The following is a 20,960-nucleotide window of genomic DNA, read 5'->3' on the forward strand; positions in this document are numbered from 1 at the left end:
TGCCTCACTGTCCTTGCTAATCCTTCCTCTCTCTCCTTCTCCCAGCTTATACTTCTCCTAGCAAAGCATGCTCAGGGGCCCCAAGGAAGGGAATATTGGCCTTTCAATCCCCAGCCAGTGCCTACTATTGGCATGAGATAGAAGAGACAGCTGCTTTAATTTTTCACAGCAGAATAAAAATTGGACACATAAAACCAAACTTTTCTATGATACTTATCTACGTTATTTGTATTTTCTATGCTTCTAAGTAGCTAAATACACATTTTGAAGATGATTCCAAATGTTAACAAGTTCATATATACCACGTGCCACGGGCTTTCACAGCAGGTCTGTGTTTTAGTATATATTAATTCATTCTTTAGAAATGAAAAAGGATTTATTTATCTGAGCTGTTTTTAAGTGCTGTGGTTTCTTAGTCTAGTCAATAGTGGAGACAGCAAAATGACTAGAGGAATATTGAATGTTACCACAGAAAGCTGAATGGTTAATACGAAGTATGGGAAATATGTAAGTATCTGGGAAAGGTCACATGCGACATTGCTCATATTTCAAGAAAACATTTGATTCATGCTAAATAGTACTCAAATAAGCAAAGAAAATTGTAGGCTGCACTAAAAATAACATTGGAGAGAATGCTGAGGCTATAACACAGCATGTTTATTAATTTTTCTATAATATTATGTTTAGTTTTGTTACTTTGACTAAAAAATGAAACAGAAAACCCAACAAACCCCCAAAAAACAACAACAAAAAACCTACAAAAACAGACAAAGAAAAAACAAACAAACAAACAAAATACCAAAAAAACCTTACCAGGAGATGTGTAACTGAAATTACTAGGGTTCTAGAGAGGGTGTTATTTGAAGAGGATTTATAAGTCTGGCACTGGTTAGTTTCCAGAGCACAGGAATAAGACAGTTTCAACTAAACATACACAACACAATAAATCTTATGAAGAAAGTTAATAATATACTTTTGTTTATTCTGTTTATGTTTTCTGCTATACCAGACAAGGGAACATTAAATTATACTGAAAGCAAAGAGCAACAAAGATAAAATTACTAAATGGAAATACCATTAAAATACTCAGTGACTTAAATCCCTTTGTTTCAAGATGCCCCTGAAGCCGAAAGGTTAGTAGAATTGAGTTAAACACTAGATGTGTCTCTGGGTAGCACAAATCTTTCAGGTATGTTAGGTGTAAAAGTCCACAATTACATGCTAGGACATTTAAAACTGAAAAAGGAAACTTATCTTTGATGGAATCAAAAGTCTTGCTTCCTGTGACATTACAGGTTAGTATGCCACCATATTGAATAGAGATCAATAATAATTAAAATTCTGTGGTATGTGTTTCAAGGCTTTTATACAAAATAGAAACAAAATTTGGTTACTTTTTTTCTGTAATAAATTGTGTTTCATTTGAATATTGGCCTTTAATTTAATTTTGAATTTTTCATATTTCATAATTCTGAGGTCCTTATGAGTTTTTCCTTTTTTTTTTTCTTTTTTTAAGGTAATGATCTTAGTTTATCAGTAATTTCTGTGGTAGCATATGTTGGGTTGTGACCTACTCTTAGTCCTGAGTTAGTAATAATTTGTTGAACTCCTGAAAGATTACTGTATAGTTTTCTCCAACTGTGAGGATTATTCATTCTTCTTTGGGATTCATTAGAGCAAACTGAAAAGCTTCTTCTGGAACCTGAGACTTAGCGAATCCTGTTTGGGGAAAAGGGGGTAAGACTGCTTTTAGAAATACCCTGAATAAATTAGAGATGTATATAATAAAACTTAAGATTGTCAGGAAAATAATCTTTTTTCTTTTAACCTTATAGAATATTCAGGATTATTTTTACTTTGGCTTTGCTCTAGCTGCTGTTTTATTACTTACTGCATGTAGTAATTTCTTTTTTTTTTTTTTTTTTGGAATAGAAGATTGTTTCATAATGAGCTATCCAAGTTCAGTGATGTCTCACTTGGTTAGTGTTTTGCACTGGTTAGATATTAATTGGCACTGCATTTTAGTCTAATCTGAATTCAAACTGTAGTGTATTAAAATGATGTAAAGAAGCAATTAAACTGCCTCTCTAAACATGCTTAAAATTGTAACAAGTACACTTTTTTTTTTACTTAATGAATTTGAAAGGACCATCTATACTTTAACTTCTCTCTTCTCTATGGAGTTGCAAATCAGATTTAATTAGATAAGTTTGTGTCTGCAGTGATTTTTTTTTTTACTCTTTGCATGTCTGCAGCCTTTGAAAGGCCCATGAAGAGATTCAGGTTTCAGGTGCTGTGTCAACAATTTTGATCATGTTACACAACTGAAGGCCATAATGCTTTTAACAATGTAATTTGGTGAATTTAATCTATATCTGGATATTAGAAAAGAGATAGTGAGCTTTAAAGCTTTTCTGTTGTTATTGCAGTTCAATACTTACTGTTAAAATAATAGCAAAAAATAGCAATATTTATTATGTCAAAATGAATTTCTATTTAGCTCTTCTGGAAATTGGGAATAACTTCACATCCTTACTTATCTGTAATGTATTATACTATGCAGATAACCGTTGCTATGCAGTTGCTATGCTATATTTCACATGAAATATGCTAGTCTATATTTCACATTTTAAATATCATGTATATCTGTTTGAAGGGCATTTGTTGTACTGAAATCTTTCTCTCCGTGTATTTTTGAAGTTTTCTTAGAGTAGAAAAAATCATTCATCCCGAGTTATTTTTCTTTATATAAGTAGTCAAATTGCCACCTTTTCTTATGCAATTAAAAATATAGAGAAACTAAAATCAAGACAGTGTTATATCTGCAACTTTTTCACTTTTTAAGTATTTTTGTTAAATCTTGATTAAAAAATCCAATCTATTTTCATATTGAAGGCCTGGCATACAGTTGCTTATATCTGTTATTCTGAAGAGGTCCTCCCTTATGATATGCACTGCTTTTCCAAAGTTGTGCTTTTCGTAAAAACAGGTATGGGGAAAACAAAGATTGAATATTTTGTTATGAGAAAGAAGTTTGACTGTAAGTACAAGAAAACAAATTATAAAATTTCTTAAAACAAGTGCACAGAGACTCAAACAAAACCATGAATGCTTTAATGTGTACTACAAAGGAGACTGATTCTGGGAGCACCGTTCAACATCTCTGTATAAATATGAAGTCTCATTGTGTGTTTTCTCCTTGCTAGGAGTTAATTCCAGAATTTTACTACCTACCAGAGATGTTTGTCAACAGTAATGGCTATAATCTGGGAATCAGGGAAGATGAAATTGTCGTGAATGATGTTGATCTCCCTCCATGGGCCAAGAAGCCCGAAGACTTTGTCCGTATCAACAGGATGGTAAGCTGTACTTTAGTTTAACCTAAGTAAGGGGTTCCGTGTTTTAATAAGCTAACCTAATTCTGTTTTCATCTCTTTAGGACTAGATTTATAAAGTAAAAAGTGAAGGAGAATTTGAAGTCTGCCTTGCTTGACAGAACCCTTTATTTTACAGTGGATTTTCCTTACATGTGCCCAAATTATGGAAAGTTAAATTCAGTTATTTACTCTCTCTTGAGAGAGCATCAGATGGGCACGAGTGGGACAGTACAAGATAGCCTAAAAAATTTGTGTGTCCCTCTTCACCACCTTCTACATTAAAAAAATAAAGGATTACTATAAAGGCTGTTATCTTGCAAGACATCTTGTATTCCTTATTCGCCTGAAGATATGCACTTCCTGTTCATCAGAGATGAACTGGAAGTGTAGAAATGTGAACATAAGCCAACAACTGCAGTCCCTGAAGAAATTTTGCAAAAGAACTGATCTGATGTAAATTATTACAAGGCCTGCAGAATTTAAGCAGAAAGAACATTTATGTTTTATCTTTTTCTCCTTCATTTGTTGGATAATTATTTTATTATTGATAGAGTTAATACATATGTATTCTTTTATTAATTTTTAGGAATAGCAAGGTATATTCTGATGCTTTAGTCAGCAGTAGTTCAATTTATGGTTCTGTTCTGGAAATAGTTCTTCCTTAAAATGCATATTGCTTGTCTTGCTTATAGAGTCAGGACTATAATTTTGGTAAGCTATGGTTTTCTATTCAGCTGCAGAACTGTTCAGCTTATGCATTATTCCCAATAGTGCTTTTGTGGTAACATTTTAAATCTAGTATTGGTTTGGTCCTATTTTTTTCTGATCAATTTGGCAATTTAATTTGAAGCACTGTCTATTTAAAGAAAATTGTTCTTCAAGAATTGATAGAAAAAAGTAGCTCTATGAAGTTCAAAAGAATAGAAGAATGTTATAAAAACAAACTTATTCCTAGATGTAGATGATTTAGAAGTACCCTCCATTTAGAAGAGTAAGTAGTTTGACATATGTACAACAGCCTCCTAAGGAAGTGAGTGCAACCTCATCACTTGAGACATATGAAACACAGCTATGAGGAATTATTCTGTCATTGACAGATTAGTCTGTCATTGACAGGAAGAAGCTGAACAATGTTTCTTGGCTGATTTCTCTTATAGCTGCATATTTTGTAAAATTATTTTTAAAATCAAATAATTGTCACTGCTGATGGAAAGAAATTCAAGTGCAATTTGACTAGTAAAGAAGGAGGTGTCCTCAAAGGATCACTAGAGTTCATTAGCCTTCTCAAGTGTGGGATATGCAATCACAGGTACTCTGGAGTGCCTGTGTCGCTGCACAGAGCCCTTTCTTGGGTAGTGTTTGTGGCTAGACCCAAACTGAGCCAAAAGGTAAGCACACTAAAGTTGACCTAAGGGTTTAGTTTTGACATCTGAAAGAACAGTAGTGTGATTCCTTTGTGGAAAAGGAGAAACAAGCTGCCCCCTATAGAAGGATGTAATGAGAGATGCATATTAAGGACTCATTTTCAGAAATTTTATAAAGACTTTTCCTTCCTGTATCTTAAATTGAGTTTTATTCATCTTTCCTTTCCACAAAGATGGAATGATTAATAGGAGGATATGTGCACTATGTGATAAGAGATAACCTGAAGAAAAGCTTTATCTTTAGTTTCTTTCATTTCCCTTGTGCAATTTCTGCTTGGTTTTTTTTGGTTTTTTTTTTTTTTTGCACTGTTGAAGAAATCAGCTGCTTGCATGAATTTAGAGTACAGGATTTAAATCCCTTTAGGACTACACTACATGATAGTTAGGTAATGACTGATTCCATACTTGTGTAAGTCTGCTTAGACTGCAAGGAGACAAACTGATATTAAGATTAGAGGAGTATTATAATTACAGGTTTCAACGAATTGAATACTTTGTAGATTTCTAAAATCAAAAATTATCTCCCATATGTGTCAGACCCTTCCGATACTGTTTTCCCCACAGATGTGAGCATCATGCCATTATTATACAGTTTTGCTGGGAGGCAGTTTCTGCATGGCCTTTATTCATCCCATGATCCCCTGATCATGCTCTTTTAGCAAGAGCATGATCAGTAGTTAAAATCCAGTTCTGTGCAGATACATGCTATCTTCAAGTGAGAAGTCTGCGGAAGTTTCCAAATAATAACAAAGTTAGGAATTGCCTGGAAAACAAGAGAAAGAGGCATAGATTTATTTGAATTAGATGCATAAAATACACTGAAAATCACCTTGGAAGGAAAGAATTAAAGATGTTCAATAAGAAGCAGAACTCTGGAAACAAAAATAGTACCAAAAATAGAGCAGTAGCAAGGTAAGGGTGACAATAAGTGGCAATTAGATTAAACAAAACTGTAATTCTCTATTCACCAGAAATAAGTGTATTTTGATGCAATCTATGGAGAATCATTGCATCGCAGAGGATGTAAACAGTTGTACCTGTCTGTGGTTCTTTTGATACTGCACCTGGAATACTGGATTCACATCTGGGTGACTAGAAAATAGAAGCATTCATATTTGGATGGAGTTCAGAGGATAAAAGCAAAGTGAATAACTTTGGGACTTTAAGAGCATGATATATGCATAATATTTTACAAAGCTTATTATAAAAGAGCAAGTAGCTAAAGAAGGATAATCCCTTTCACAAAAATGCAGATAGTATTCACAAAAAATGCAGTAAGAAGTAATGGAATTACATTTTGAAAATGCAATACTTTGAATGTGTAATAATTTTTCAGAAACACTTCTTAATGGAGGGTTTTGTTAACACATACAACAAACTGCCAGTACACTGTCTTTTTGGTCACTAGACTGGGACTGGTCAAAGGAACAAATATAAAGGGATTGGGGAGGTTGACATTCCCTACCCTAATGTCTGATTCCATTATTTGAACCGGACAGCAGATGTATTATGTTAGGTCATCCCCAGGCCAAGTTTGACTGTTATACAAGAATCTATCTTAAGAAAAAAAAATAGCCTGGGTGTGATGCTGACATGTAAAACACAGCAAGCTTGTGCAAGCCTGGAATTTCTACAGCAACTTAGCAAGCAAGCAGAGAACACGTTTGCAGAAAACTGAGAAATATTTCAAGTAAGTGTTATCCTGATCCCTTGTCTAATAAAATCAGCAGTAGTCATTTCACCTCAGTGGAAAGGATCCTATGTGGTACAGCACAACATACAGTGGGATCTTGTTTTTCCCTAGCTGACACTATTTTCTTGTGTTCATACATACTTTTTTGATTGCTGCAGGCATATATAATGTGTAATTTTATGTGGGAGTAAGTACAAATCCTTATATACTACTTGCACATTTATGAATGTAAACATTTTCTTTAAATCACAGCAAGAATTCCAACATTTCATCCTGAGACTTACCAAAGAAAGCAGAGAATAGCCTATAAAACATCAAGAGGCACAGTGTCATAAATGAATGTATTTTAACCAATTGGTTAACAAGCTTTACTAAAATTCTGTGCAAATTAATAAATGGCAGACAGGGGTTTTGAGTTATATCACTTAATTGTTCAGCTGGGTGTTTTATGCTTCAACCTAAACACAGAAATGAACGTGGAAATGGTTTTCCATCAAAAGAGATTCCTTTAAACTTGTGGAAATTAGACTTATTCTAAAGACCAGAAAAGACATTCAATCAAGTTACTTTTAAGACCTATTACAGTAGCTTCTAAAACACTCAGTGTATACATTAGGGATTTTTGTAGCAGTTTTATTTATCCATACAAACCTAGACTGATTACTATGGAGTTACTCATGAAACATTAATAAAGCACTATGTTCAATGCTAACACGATTATGGTCTGACCTCAGCGGTGGTACAAAGGACAGAGGCAGAAAGTGTCCCTGATAACATTACACTAATGCTGGGCTCATCAATCATAATCACCCAGTTTACCAGGAAAAAAAAAAGCCACGCATAAAACCTTCCACAGATGTGCATCTGTAGTCCTACTCAACCTCTGAGTCCCCACAGACTCTGAGCAATCCTGAGAGCCAGAAATAGAACAGATTCAGTCAGTAAGTCAAGCATGTTAAATCAAGGCAGGGAACACCACTGTGAAACACTGAAGCAGAGCTTTTATAATAAGCATTCTTTAGTTTTGAAACAAAAGATGTGAGATTGTGTAATTCAAAGTTAATTACAATGATATTTTCATTATGGCTTATGCACATATTAAATTACAAATTGCAGTGCTGAGTAAAATGCATTCACTATAAATTATACTTTTGAGAGATTAAATGATGTCCTGTTTTTGTTATGCATATTTTGTTCCTATTACATAACTGTTACTAAGATTGAATTTTCTTTCTGTCTCTGAAATGATTTATTTGCACTCTTGTGCTGCCAATTACATTTTTGTACAGTTCCCTGGCTATTCAGAAGCATGCATAGTATTTCATAATTAAAAAGCTTCTTGAATAGTCATTAGAAACATCTAGTATGCAATCTCTTTGCTAGGAGGATCTGGAAAATTTATCTTTTCCTCCTCACCATTCAGCAGCAGTTGACATTTCTTTTCTACCAGATAAGCACAAGATAAGACTTTATATTACTTCCTCTGTAGTAGCTTTGATTTTATTTTGTGGATTGCCAAGGTTACTTCTCAATGCAATTAAAACTTATTCAGGCAACAGGGGTTTCAATCTACTTTGGAAATAGCAATGATTTTTTTGGTTTTGAACTTCCTATATTGCTGAAGAATCCTATTTACATTTTGAAGATGCTTACATAAAGGATCAGTTTCTGTGCAGACATCCCTGAATAACCCAAATCTGTAAAATGTACTTCTGTGTAACTTTTTTTAAAATATTACTTTTCTTAAATGAACATAATTAATTTCAGATACCAGTATTGCCTGGTTTGTTATATGAGGAAAGTCAAGGATTTTGCTTCAATAGTAAGTACAAGAAATGGTAAATGAGTTGGAGAAATATTGGGTAGAGAGGATCTGTATATGCAATGGCTGCAGAGGAGCACAGATGTGAGGGGAGAGAAGAAAAACCCAGCTCACAGGCTGAAATGACTGGTGGTCTGTTATTGAGCAGATCTGTAAAGCCAAACTACCTCAGTGTAATTATAAGAAAATATTTTTAAATATACTGAATATAATTTAATAGCAAGATACAAGTGTTTTTTGGAGAGACAGATAGCATATAGATATGGAAGGGAAGGGAGCAAGGCAGGACCTGCAGAAACAGGAGAGACAGATGCAGCTGTGGTACAGACAAGGAGCAGCATCAGAGCTTTCCACTTCTCTGGTTACACGAAATACCTGGAGAGCACAAAATGTTGTGTTAGAAAGAGGTTGGAATAGCATATTTTGTAAATCAAGAACTTCTGACACTTTACAGAGCACATAGCGTACGTTACAATAAAAACCACTGCCTCCTAATGGAATCTCTGTGAAAAATACTTTTAACATCAAGTTAGGATGAGCAGAGGGGAAGTGTGCAGCATTCATACTGCATAGAGGTCTAAAAAGAGATATAGTGCTTGTTCCCAGGAAGCAGTAACTTGGTTTATATTAACTTTTTTTTAGTCTATACATAAACTTACTAATACTTATTTGTATTTTACAACACCTACAGATCAGATTTCCGGCCTGTGGAACATGGGTGCATATACTTGCCTGCAAATACACAAACCCCACAAAATATGTATACACGAGATGTATAATAATGCTTGCAAATTATCTGCTGGCAATAAAAGTCACTTTACTGAAAACAGTAACAGGAGAAACTCCTTCCTCAAAACAAAACCCATGAAAAAATACTGACTGGAATATTGCTATTTGAAAATGAAGCCTAATAACAGTTATTCAATCAGACAAGTTCAGTTTGAGAGTGCCTGAATTAAACTCTGTTTTCTGTACATTTTAATTATAGTAGAAAGCAAGCTGGATTTCTGTTTAACAGTAAGAATCTTCAAAAACCATAAATAATATTACATCATTATATAAGTAATATTTATTATTGCTTTTTTTAAACAAAAAAGTTTTCTTATATTTCATATTAAAGAGATGCTCAAAAATTAAACCCCCGGAAATGTTTTATAACCAAAATGTTCTTGAAAAATGCTTTAGCACCGGCCTATTTTGAGGATATTATTGTTATCTTTTTCTATATATTGTTCCTACTGTACCTACAAATTATTTTCTATACAGTAAATTCTCTCGCCCTATTCCCTACTGAGCACTGCATATTCTTGAGAAACCAAACGATGTACTGTTGACAGTGAACAGCTCATAAATTTTCAGGAGGCACTTACATGGATAGGGAGCAGCCTGTGCATTAGAGCAAATTAGGGAGAGGATTCCGCAAGTATCGCATGAGTAGCATTGCAGAAGTACTTGGAGAAACACCAGCAAACCAGGTCAGACCTGACATAAGAAGCTTTCTCCTGACTAACATTAATCCAGATTATAAAGCACAGATCAGAAGCCTTTTCCCTGAGGGCCAGTGGGACTTTGTAACATTTTAGTGGCTCGTTCTTGAGTGCACCCTACCTATTGTTCATGCCCAGTGCCCTACCCCACAGGACACCCTGACTGGGGCACCATGAACATCACACAGCACCCGTTGCAGCCTGAAGCTGGAGGCTGTGTGGTGCTATGGCCCATGAAGAGTCATTCTGCTTCACAGCTCTGGCTCCTCTCTCCATCATCCACTCTGGTCTCTGCCCCAAATCCTGCACCACCCCAGTCTTACATCACACAGCTACTACCCCTTGATACCCCCAACATCCTCAGAGCCTCCTTGACAATAATTCTTCTGAATGCCACATTTGTGTGGAGTTCTGAAATTTATATTTCAAAATAATTAAATTCTCGTGCCACAGATTTACTCACAATTTTCTCAAGAAACGGAGGTATTTCCCCAGGGAACTAAAGACCCCAAAGTTCTTTAGAGAACCATTAGACCTCTAAACATAGTACAATAGACCTGTTTAAAGAATTGGAGACATTAATATTCAACTGCTAAAAAGTAACTCATTTAATAAGTTATTAAAGAACTATTAAGCCTTGTGAAATAGAAGTTCTCCAAACCTGCCAAGGCCTTCTCTGAAATGACAAGCTGCTTAGTAAGGGCTTGTCATGTGAGTGGAAACTGCCTCAAGGAAATATAACATAGATGTTCAACTCTCCTAACTCTTCTAACTGTAAAGGTCAAAAAAAGTGTACCCCCCCCATGAGCAAGACTGACAAACTGATGGTAATGGACAAGGTACTCAACAGTTTTTTACCTCAGTCTTCTATTGCAACCTCTCTTTCCACACCTCTCGAGTGACTGGACTGCAAGATGGGGTCTTGGAGAGCAAAGTCTCTCCCACTGTACGAGAAGATCAGTTTTATGGCCACCTGAAGAACCTGAACATACTAAAAGTCTATGGCATCTGATGAGTTGCATCCCAGAGTCCTTTGGGAATTGACTGATGTAGTCGTCAAGCCACTCTCCATAAAATGTCATAGCAGTCAGGTGAAGTCTCTGGTGAGTGGGAAAAGGGAAACATTGCACCCATTTTTAAAAAGGGTAGAAAGTAGGATACTGGGAATTACTTAACTGTGAGCCTCACCTCTGTGCCTGGGAAGCTCATGGAACAGATCCTCCTAGAACCCATGCTAAGGCACATGGAGGAAGGGAGGTGATTTGAGACAGCCAGCATGGCTTCACCAGGGGCAAGTCCTTCCTGACCAACCTAGTGGCCTTTTACAATGGAGTGACTACATCAGTGGACATGGGAAGGGCTACAGATGTCATCTGTCTGGATTTGTATAAAGCCTTTGACATGGTCCCTCACGGCATCCTTCTCTCTAAATTGGAGAAAGGTGGATTTAATGGATGGACTGTTTGGTGGGTAAGAAATTGGTTGGACGGTCACATCCAGAGGGTAATGGTCAACAGCTCAATGTCCAGATGGACATCGGTGACAAGTGGTGGTCTCTACTGGGACCTGTACTGTTTAATATCTTCATCAATGACATAGACAGTGGGATCGAGTGCGCCCTCAGCGAGTTTGCAGATGACACCAAGCTGAGTGATGCGGTTGCCACACCTGAGGGATGGGATATCATCCAGAAGGAAATGAAAAAACTCAAGAAGTGGGCCCATGGGCCTCACAAGGTTCAACAAGACCAAGTGCAAGGTCCTGCACCTGGGTTAGGACAACCCCTGGTATGAATACAGACTGAGAGATTAACAGATTGAGAGCAGCCCTGCTGAGAAGGATTTGAGGGTACTAATGGATGAGAGGCTGGACATGAGCCAGAAAAGTGCACCTGCAGCTCAGAAGGCCAACTGCATCCTGGACTACATCAAAAGAAACATAGCCAGCAGGTTGAGGGCTGCCCCTCTGCTCCCCTCTTACGAGACCCCCACCTAGGGTGCTGCATCCAGCTCAGGGATCCTCAGAAAGGACACTGACCTGTTAGAATGGGTCCAGGGGAGGGTCATGAAGATGACCGGAGGTCTGGAGCACCTGTCCTATGAAGACAGTCTAAGAGAGCTGGGGTTATCTAGGCTGGAGAAGAGAAGGCTCCAAGGAGACCTTATTGTGACCTTTCAGTACTTAAAGAGGCCTATAAGAAAGATGGGGACAAAATTTTTAGCAGGACTGACTGAGGTAGGACAGGGGATAATGACTTAAAATGAAAAGAGGGTAGATTCAGGGGAGATATAAGGAAGAAATTTTTCACAATGAGGATGATGAAACACTGGAACAAGTTGCCCAGAGATGTGGTGAATGCCCCATCCCTGAAAACATTCAGGGTCAGGTGGGACAGGTCTATGGGCACCTTGAATTAGTTGAAGATATCCCTGCTCGTTGCAAGGGGATTGAACTAGATGATCTTTTAAGGTCCCTTCCAACCCAAACTGTTCTACTGTTCTGTGTTTCTGTGATTCTAGCACCAGAGGATTTTAGATGAGATAATGGGAGAAATATGCTCATTCAGCTCAAGTGTTGATTTTTTTCAAATTTACTCTCCCACTCTTGAATAATCAAAAGCTTTGTCATTTTCCTGAAATGCTCTAGAAGTAGCAATGCTATATTCTAGAAGTAACAATGCTATTTTTGAGCAAAGGAGATGCCTAATAATTTTTTGTAATTACTTCTTAATAAATAAATTATAGATACAGATGGAAAGAAACTTTAAATATGCAGAATTCAGATGCTCAAGAGAACAGTTAGGCTGCTCACCGTAAGTTGATTTGAGATAGATGCTGGAAAGATAACAGACTTCAAATCCTAAATTCTTAAAATGTTTTATTACATACAAAAGGAACATTAAAAATTAAGCATTTAAAAGTAAGGAAATGCTTTATTTGTGGTGACTGTGGCATACTTAATTTTATCCTTGCATGCTAGCATCCTGCACTCTAATTGAGGTAAAAGTCCAGTGAAAAAGATTGTATGAGATGATGTAGTTGCTGACTGCATCATGTTGTACACACACAGTGTAACATAATTAAGGATTTGGCATTTTTTAGTTATTTATTGGCAGTCATACTTTGAAACCAAATAGTATTAGTTTAATAGTATTTCGTATTTAGTATTAAGCAACATTAATCCTATTTAAATAATATCACTCATGATATGCATGTGGTGACTTCTGATTATGAAAAAGAAACAACAAAACTTTCTATGGTTGTCTGCAACATTTCTTTAAAGCTTTTTACAGTATGTTGAACTTAAGCCCTTTAAAACTGAACCACATGTCAGCTTTTAAGCCGGAGCGTTCCCATCCATTTTCCTCAGAAATAATAGTCCCCGGTTTTGACAGAAAAGGGTCCGGTTTTCCACCAAAGCACAGAGAATTCCTCTTCCACGATGATCATTACAAGGAAAATATCTGAGGAACGATCGCATGCGGTACCCAGCAAGCCAGCCCCACGTGATTTGCCCTATCTGAGGCTGTTCCTGGCGACGGAGGGTGGGCAGGGGGCAGCTGCCTGTAAGCAGTGAACAGTAGGGTGCTACAGTGACCGATGATTATTTTGGAAGCAGCCTCCTTTTGATGTAAATGAACAAAATGAATAATCTTTTCCCAACATTTATCTCCGTGAAGAATCTGAACTTTCCTTGGGCAGACGTGAAACTATCGTAGCTGGGTAGTGTTTGTGCTTAGTAGTGGCACTGTGATAAAAACAATGGAGGAACTAGGATTTCTCAGGGGAAGGAAAAAAACCCACAATCTTTGGGAATGAAAAGTGTTAGGTAACGTACAGGGTTACTTTCAGCTCTGCCTGTATGCAGTGAGTAGTAGTAAGGTTGACATAGATGTTTACGTAATAAATTGTACTAAGGCTGGTATGTTTTCAGCAGAGCAAATCAGGATCTTTTTCAGTGGTGCCCAGTGACAGGACATGAGGCAATGGGCACAAATTGAAACAAGAAGTTCCCTCTGAACATCAGGAAACATATTTTTCACTCTGAGGGTGATGGAGCATTGGCACAGGGAGGTTGTGAAGTCTCCATCCTTGGAGATATTAAAAAGACATCTGGGTACAGTCCTGGGCAGCCTGCTCTAGATGGCCCTGCTGGAGCAGAGGGTTTGGACCAGGTTATTTCGAGATGTCCCTTCCAAACTAAGCCATTCTGTGATTCTGTATTTTCTTTTATTATTTTCTAATAAACTAATGAAAAATTAGTTCCCAAATTTGAGAATTGAACTGCGCTTGTTCTCATCAAAGGGAACTAGGCATATGACACTGTTCAAAATTGGGACTGTGATGGAGTTTGGGCAAGGACATGTATAAAAACTTCGTCAATGAACTATAAATCTTTATCTAAATACCTGTTCCTTTTTATCACTGTTTGTATTTGAAGGTAGCATTAGGAATAAAGGAATGAGTGTGCCAGAATGCTATCTTAAATACGCAATGAGTCTTTATAGGAGAATGATTTGTGAATCAAGGTACAGACTCATGGAAAAATAGGACAGGTAGTCTGGTAGAGGGGTAAAGAGAAACTGTGTAATGCCTTCAGCTTTCTAAAACTCCAGTTCAGGCAATGATATCTACTAAAGATGCCAGTTGTGTCTGATAAAGACATATGGATTGGATCAGGCTCAAGAGTAATACTATCATCATTTCCTCTGTCTAGAATTAATCTCTTTCCACATGCTGAGCAAAGGAATAGCAATCCTTAAACCCATTTTTAAACTAGCTGGTCATGGCTTCTGTTTTCTGTAGTGAACCAACCTAATATCAGAAATGAGTGGGAAAATTGTGATTGATTTCTCCTTTGAGAAACTAGTCACAAGGTGCACATGGAGTTCAGAACCTCATTTTCCTGATACAGCTTTTTAATTGTCAAATTTTCATTTTAGATTTAAGGCTAATTGAACTAGTTAGAAAATGAGTTGGAAGATTGGTTTTTTGAATGTTTTTCCCACTTCCATCAGGTTATTTTGAAAAATTATGTAACTTACTTGACGAGCCCAAAAATTTATAATTAAAACCCTTGCAGTTGGGAGAAACCCAGTAGCTAAGAAGAAACATGATATAAAATGAAGGAAAAGAGAATATCCTTTTAGTCCTTCTCTCAGTATATCCAGTTACAATTTTTAATGTTTGAAGGATTTCAAATGTATAAAATAAGCCTGAACAGAAAATTTAATAATACCCATTATGTTTTCTCAGTTACTTCCTAACCCTGAATTTCACTTGCAGGCCCTGGAAAGTGAGTTTGTATCATGTCAACTTCATCAGTGGATTGACCTTATATTTGGCTACAAGCAACGAGGACCAGAAGCAGTGCGTGCACTCAATGTTTTCCACTACCTAACATATGAAGGCTCTGTGAACCTGGACAGTATCACTGATCCTGTCCTCAGGGAGGTAGGTGTTTACTGCCGTTTCATTCTAAAAACTGCTGTCATCTCACAAGAAATGGTACTTCTTCCATCTTTCACTGCTGGAGAAAATTGGTGTGTGACTTGATTCAGAATTTAGTTCCTAGGCGACTTCAGAAGCAAGTTTGAATAAACTAGCAATAAAACAGATGTCCCTAATATATTTAATAGGCAGTTATGATGTGGGAAATTGTAATGCAATGTACAGTCTGTAATATATAGTCTGCTACTTTTTATCATATACTTTTGTTAAGTTCACTTAGTAGAACTGAAAAACTGAAAGAAAAAACTGCATCATTGTCACAGGGAAAAAAAATCTAACCTTTTCAGTCAGACGATGTTGGTGAAAATATGTGTCTGAGAAAGAATATATTTGCTAGATTTACAGCAGCAAATATTCAGATTACTTTTGTTTTAATCACATAAAGTATAGTTAAACTGTTACCTAATCAGAAAATGTTTGCTATTTGTTGTGCATACAAGTATTTATGTTTGTATATATGTATGCGTAAAATATATATATGTGTATATATATACAAGTATTTTAAATTAATTGGTAATTTTTTTTAAAAATTGTTATAGATATCCTCATACATGTTTCCTTCCAGTGAGTGTATTTGTTTTTAGTAAGACTATTAGTTTGAATGATGATTTTCTAATACCATCCATTTGTTGACTAAAACAATTGAAATTTTGTGCAAAGTGTGAAGAAGCAACAGCTGCTAGATGAGTACTGCTGTGATGAAGCTCTACACACAGTCTTCCATTCCCCCAGATAGCTGCCATCTGCTGTATGCAAAACAGTAATAATTTATACATTGCCAGGCAATGAGGTTTTGTTTGTTTGTTTGTTTGTTTTCCAGTCTTGGAGATAGAAATCTAGAGATTTCAGAGAGAAATAGATTTGAGAAACCATTCATATTCAGCTAACTATTGGGGTTTGTCATGTTGGTTTTTAGCAGTGTGTTGCTGCATCCTGTTGCATTTGATGCTTTTTTAGGAGTGGAAATAAAAAACCATTCAGACCCCTGGCTTCCTAGAGCTGGATTTTCACTCTATGCATTGCAAAGTTTAGATTTTCTAAGCAATTAATATTTGCTTAGTTTTAAGAATGACTAGAGTTGCTTTGATTCCCCTTGCCTCACATATTTAATGTTGGTATGTACGTAATAGTTTTCTGAATTCAAAACGTTGAGCATGAAAAGAGTCATGCTTTTCTAGAGATACAAAGAAGCAATGCTTTTTAAAGTATAAAACAGGTGTCAAGCACCATGAACACAAGGGATTTTCACGGCTTAAGGTCCTGATTTGCATGGGCAGACTCCTGTGTCTTGACTTTAAAGGCCTTCTCCCACAGGGCAGCTTGTGGGATTGAGGTCTATTTGTCTATTCACCTTATTTAACATCTTATAACACGATGAGACTCTTTAGCTCTCCTGTGACTCTACTTACATGCATAACTTGTCATCAGAAATTTAAAAAAATTAATGGAGATGTTTTTGTTCACTCACTTGTACATCTAACCCATGCCCTTTCAGTCAATAACATATAAACCTCTTCTTGGGCTATTTAACTTTATCTTCATTGCCACAAGTTGGATTTGTAAATAAAATTCATTGTTAGCAATGAGAAGGCAACAAGTCCAGGAAAAACGAATCCTTCTAATTTTTGTTATATATAGATAAAAAGTAGTATGCATCCATTTAAAAATAGTGTGCTTTCTCCTGCTAGAGATCTCAGGCATTGTTGATTTGTGCTTTGTCATTAGAAGATTTAATAAATACTTTTTATTCATTTCTAATCAGGATTAACAGTACATGTGTAAATATAGACAAATTTAGGCCTGCCTTCTGTTTTCCTGGGCTCTGTTTGTAAAACTAGCAGACATTCTCTGGCCAGTAATAAAGCATTTGACATCTTGATGATCTAGTGGACCATATATTTGGATGTCATGTTTCTGTTACAAATATGTGTATTGTTTTCTTGGCTTTTTTGTTGTTGTTTGTTTTGGTTTTGTTTTGTTTTGTTTTATTTTATTTTGGCTTTTTGTAGATATTCCAGAAAATAAATTAAAAGCTAAAAGATATTTTAAAAGCCTCTGAAGACCCCTTATAAATGCAGAAATGTAAGGATAGAATACTAGCACCCTTAAAAGTAGCGATAACAATTGTTTATCATATTTTACAGTGGTAGGTGGTGATGTCTGGCATCTTAATTTAGAAACACTGCAATTTAGCATTGATTACACTCTGCAGTTATCCAGAAAAATGCATGTCTCAGTATCCAAATGCTCTTGATGTTTATTTTGTAAACAAACTGAAATATTTTGGTTTTGTCTCATGGAAGATGGCAATGTTCTCAATAAATGGTGGTAAAATGTGCCGATCAATACAACCTTATTGTCAGGAGCCATTATCAGGCCAATGGGCTCAAGCATGGCAGTAACCTCTTCAAACTGTGGCCGTAACTAATTTCATATTGAGCTGAGTCCCAGCAGAATCTATCCAGTGAAATAAGTCTCCAAACAAAAAAAAACAAACCTCCCATTTAGGTCTGAGCTGATTGAAAGACATAATTTAAACTGGCAGGGCCCCATGACCTGTTTATGCTATACCTTGGTGTTTTCATTTTCACCCTTTGCTCGAGCATCTCACTTAACCACTAAGGAATATGTTCTTAGCTTTCTGTGAAGAACATTAAAGAAGTCACTTCAGTAGCCATCTAACTAGAAAAAAAGTATTCAATGGTGGAACAACTTATCCCTGCCATTCCTTGCCTCTTTCTCACATGCATAGACCTCCAAGAACTCTCTACTGTTTAACAGTGGAAAAATGGCCATCCTGTGCTTTTTCTCTCTTTCAGCCTATTCAGTAGAAGACTTTGCGTCTGACTTGCTTTCTTCTTTTTACATTTTGAAAATTCCCAATGGTTGAAACCAAAATGCTGGATAGAAATAAGTTTTAGATTACTACAGTCTATGAAATCACATACATCTGCTTCTGTAATAACTCTTTGGCAACTTAAGAGCTGCACTGGATGGGTAAAATAAGCTGATTTCATTTCAACATACTGATTTTGATTTTTCAAACAACTTTGTAATTTTCTGATACCACAAAAAATACTTGATCATAATTTATCTCAAGTAGCAATGAGAGCAACATGAAAGTCCTGATTTACATGCTCCACAGAATGTATAAAATTGAATTTTATGGGTTTGATCTTTTATGATTAGAAATTGGGAAGTTCTCCAGTTCTATCGGTTCTAATGGTCTCTCTTAGTCTGCCCATTGCAAAATGGTTTTCATATTGTAATTAGGAGGGAAAAAAATGTGTAACAAACATTTTCCAGGCCCCAAATTATAATTTTTTATTTCAACCTATTTTATTCTATTGCTAAATTCTTTCCTTTTGAAAGTAAAATCAGTGAGGTGAAAGCTTGAAGAACAGCTTAAGGATATTGATTCATTCTTATTTGATAGGTGGAATAATGGATGCTGCACTAACCACAGCAATTACAACATTAAAATGTCAAGAAATTAGAGGTCAAAATAACAGATAATTTTCTTCCTTTTGTCAGATTAAAAATTGACACTGTTTGACAGCACAGGATTTCTAGCTGAGAAAATTATGACAGCTTAACTCGTCTTGTACTCGTAAGGCAGTAATTGATAATGAACTTTACCATGACAGTCCTCTCCTGTGGAGAAACATGACAGAACATCCATGGTACAAAGTCTGTATCTCTTTTAAATATGTAAACAGTAGTTATATTGGACATTAGATGTTATTTGGAATTGTCTTTACTGTTAGTTTACATCATAATCCAAATCCTTTCCTCTGGACAGACTTGGCTGACTTCAGGGGATTGATGCTGAGAATGCTAATGTATAAAGAACAACATAGGAAATGTGGTTTATTTGTGATGCTCCAGTGCTACTGGTCCACTTCTTTGGTAAAATACAGTTCCTCCTCTGGTTTCTCCCAGAATGTCTATAGATTTTAGGAGTCTCATTTTTTCTCCAAACACCTGGAAATCTGGGCCTTCAAAAATCCTAGAGATGTGTTTTTTTCAAGTTAGAACCTTGTATGACACAAAGTGTTGTGGCTGAAAGGGAAAAACAAAGCCATTCTGGTCATTAGAAAATGAAACAGATGAGTTAAAATTATTTTTGCTTAATACTACCTTAATTTAATACCTTATAGATTAAACACAAAAAAATGGGCACTTTAGTGCATACAAGGCTAATCACATGTAGTACTGAAAGCACATTTAGTTGAAGAAAAATACTATTTCAGGTTTTCTGATTAGTTTTATTTGGGTTTTTGTTTGTTTGTTTATTTTTAAATCATAGCCAGATCTCTGTTTATTTCTTTTTTAGACTTTCACCTAGTTTGTGATTAGAAATATTTTGAAAAACCATTTCAGCTTTTGGATTGCCCTAGACTTTAGACTAACTTGGTGTCATCCTTGTGTTAAGTTGCAAAATCCAGCTTACAGCGACTTCCCTGTGACTGCTACATCTTCACCAAACACTTGTATTCCCCTCAGTCTGGCCGGAATTGCGTGTGAGAAGGAAAGCAAGGCAGTGTGAAGCTAGTGGGCTCAGATATTTTTCTGAGCAGCCACCTGTCAAAATACCTGAGCATACTCGCAACTCGCACAGCAAATTGAAAAATGATTAAAATTACTAGTGTTTGACAGGCAGTTGCTGTGCCCGTAAACTAATCCTAGTAGAACAGTTTTTCTGGAAGCTAACAGAGCATATGGCCTATGCAATATTTATTTCTTTGGTGGTGACTTGATATTTAGCATATTTAAATAATTTGAAAAGTCATAATGAAGAAGTAGATGCAATGCTTTTCAGCTACCCTCATTTCTGGGTTATATTTTTCCTCTTATATTTCCCTCTGTTATCTCTTTCTTTGATCTGACAGGAATAACAAAGCATCCCTCTGGATCTGCTATAGTGAAATATGCCCACAGGAAGCAGAGTAGATCACATCAGTTTTCACTTTTTTTTTTCCTTTCTTTTTTTTCCCCCTCCTTGCTGAAACACTTTTTGCTACTACAGAGGGCTGACATGATAGGGCTGTCAAGACTCAGTAAGATAGATATATCTTTAACAAAAGGAACTGGAATGCTAGCCTTTCCCTGGTGACTGAACCTGGCAAATTTATGAGGAAAAAATTAACATGCCATTCTAATAGCACTATATAACACTTTCAAGGTAGCACCAGCCCTTGCCACCATGTGCTCGTTCATTCTTTCGCTCATAGTTATCTTTATTTATTCAGATTTCATTTTTAACTCGTTAAGATCTTTTTCTTCTGGGAGCCGTTTCTTTGATGTGACAAGAATATCAAAACCACCCCTATGGATCTGCTTGATTGAATTGTACCCACAGCACTGGCCACTTAACATGTTCACTTGTACTTAATTGCCTCCATACAAGGGATGGTCTTTCCTTCCTTTCTGCTTAGGCATGAATACGGATAGTGGCGAAATTAGTAGGAAGCTGCATGTAGTATCAATGCCTACTTTTTTCAGAGTTAATTGAAGGTATTCGAGTAAAAACTGTCATTAAAGTAGAAATTATTTTCCTATATGCCAAGGACTCCTCTTAGAAATGTGTACTTGCATTCTATTGATTTTTGTCAAGAAATCTACATCTCCTTCATTCCCAAATACT

At 36.2% G+C, this 20,960-nt stretch overlaps 1 protein-coding gene across 11 annotated transcripts in view; it reads left to right on the forward strand.

Annotated features, from left to right (window-relative positions):
- NBEA (neurobeachin) overlaps nt 1-20,960 on the forward strand; it is a 473,951-nt gene that overhangs the window by 410,643 nt on the left and 42,348 nt on the right. For all 11 annotated transcript variants that reach the window (XM_064645536.1, XM_064645533.1, XM_064645538.1 and 8 more), the window contains 2 exons: nt 3,207-3,359; nt 15,089-15,256. In XM_064645536.1, coding sequence (XP_064501606.1) covers nt 3,207-3,359; nt 15,089-15,256 — 321 coding nt within the window. The remainder of the gene's footprint in view (nt 1-3,206; nt 3,360-15,088; nt 15,257-20,960) is intronic.

Source organism: Pseudopipra pipra, chromosome 2 (assembly GCF_036250125.1).
Source record: "Pseudopipra pipra isolate bDixPip1 chromosome 2, bDixPip1.hap1, whole genome shotgun sequence".
Taxonomy (NCBI): domain Eukaryota; kingdom Metazoa; phylum Chordata; class Aves; order Passeriformes; family Pipridae; genus Pseudopipra; species Pseudopipra pipra.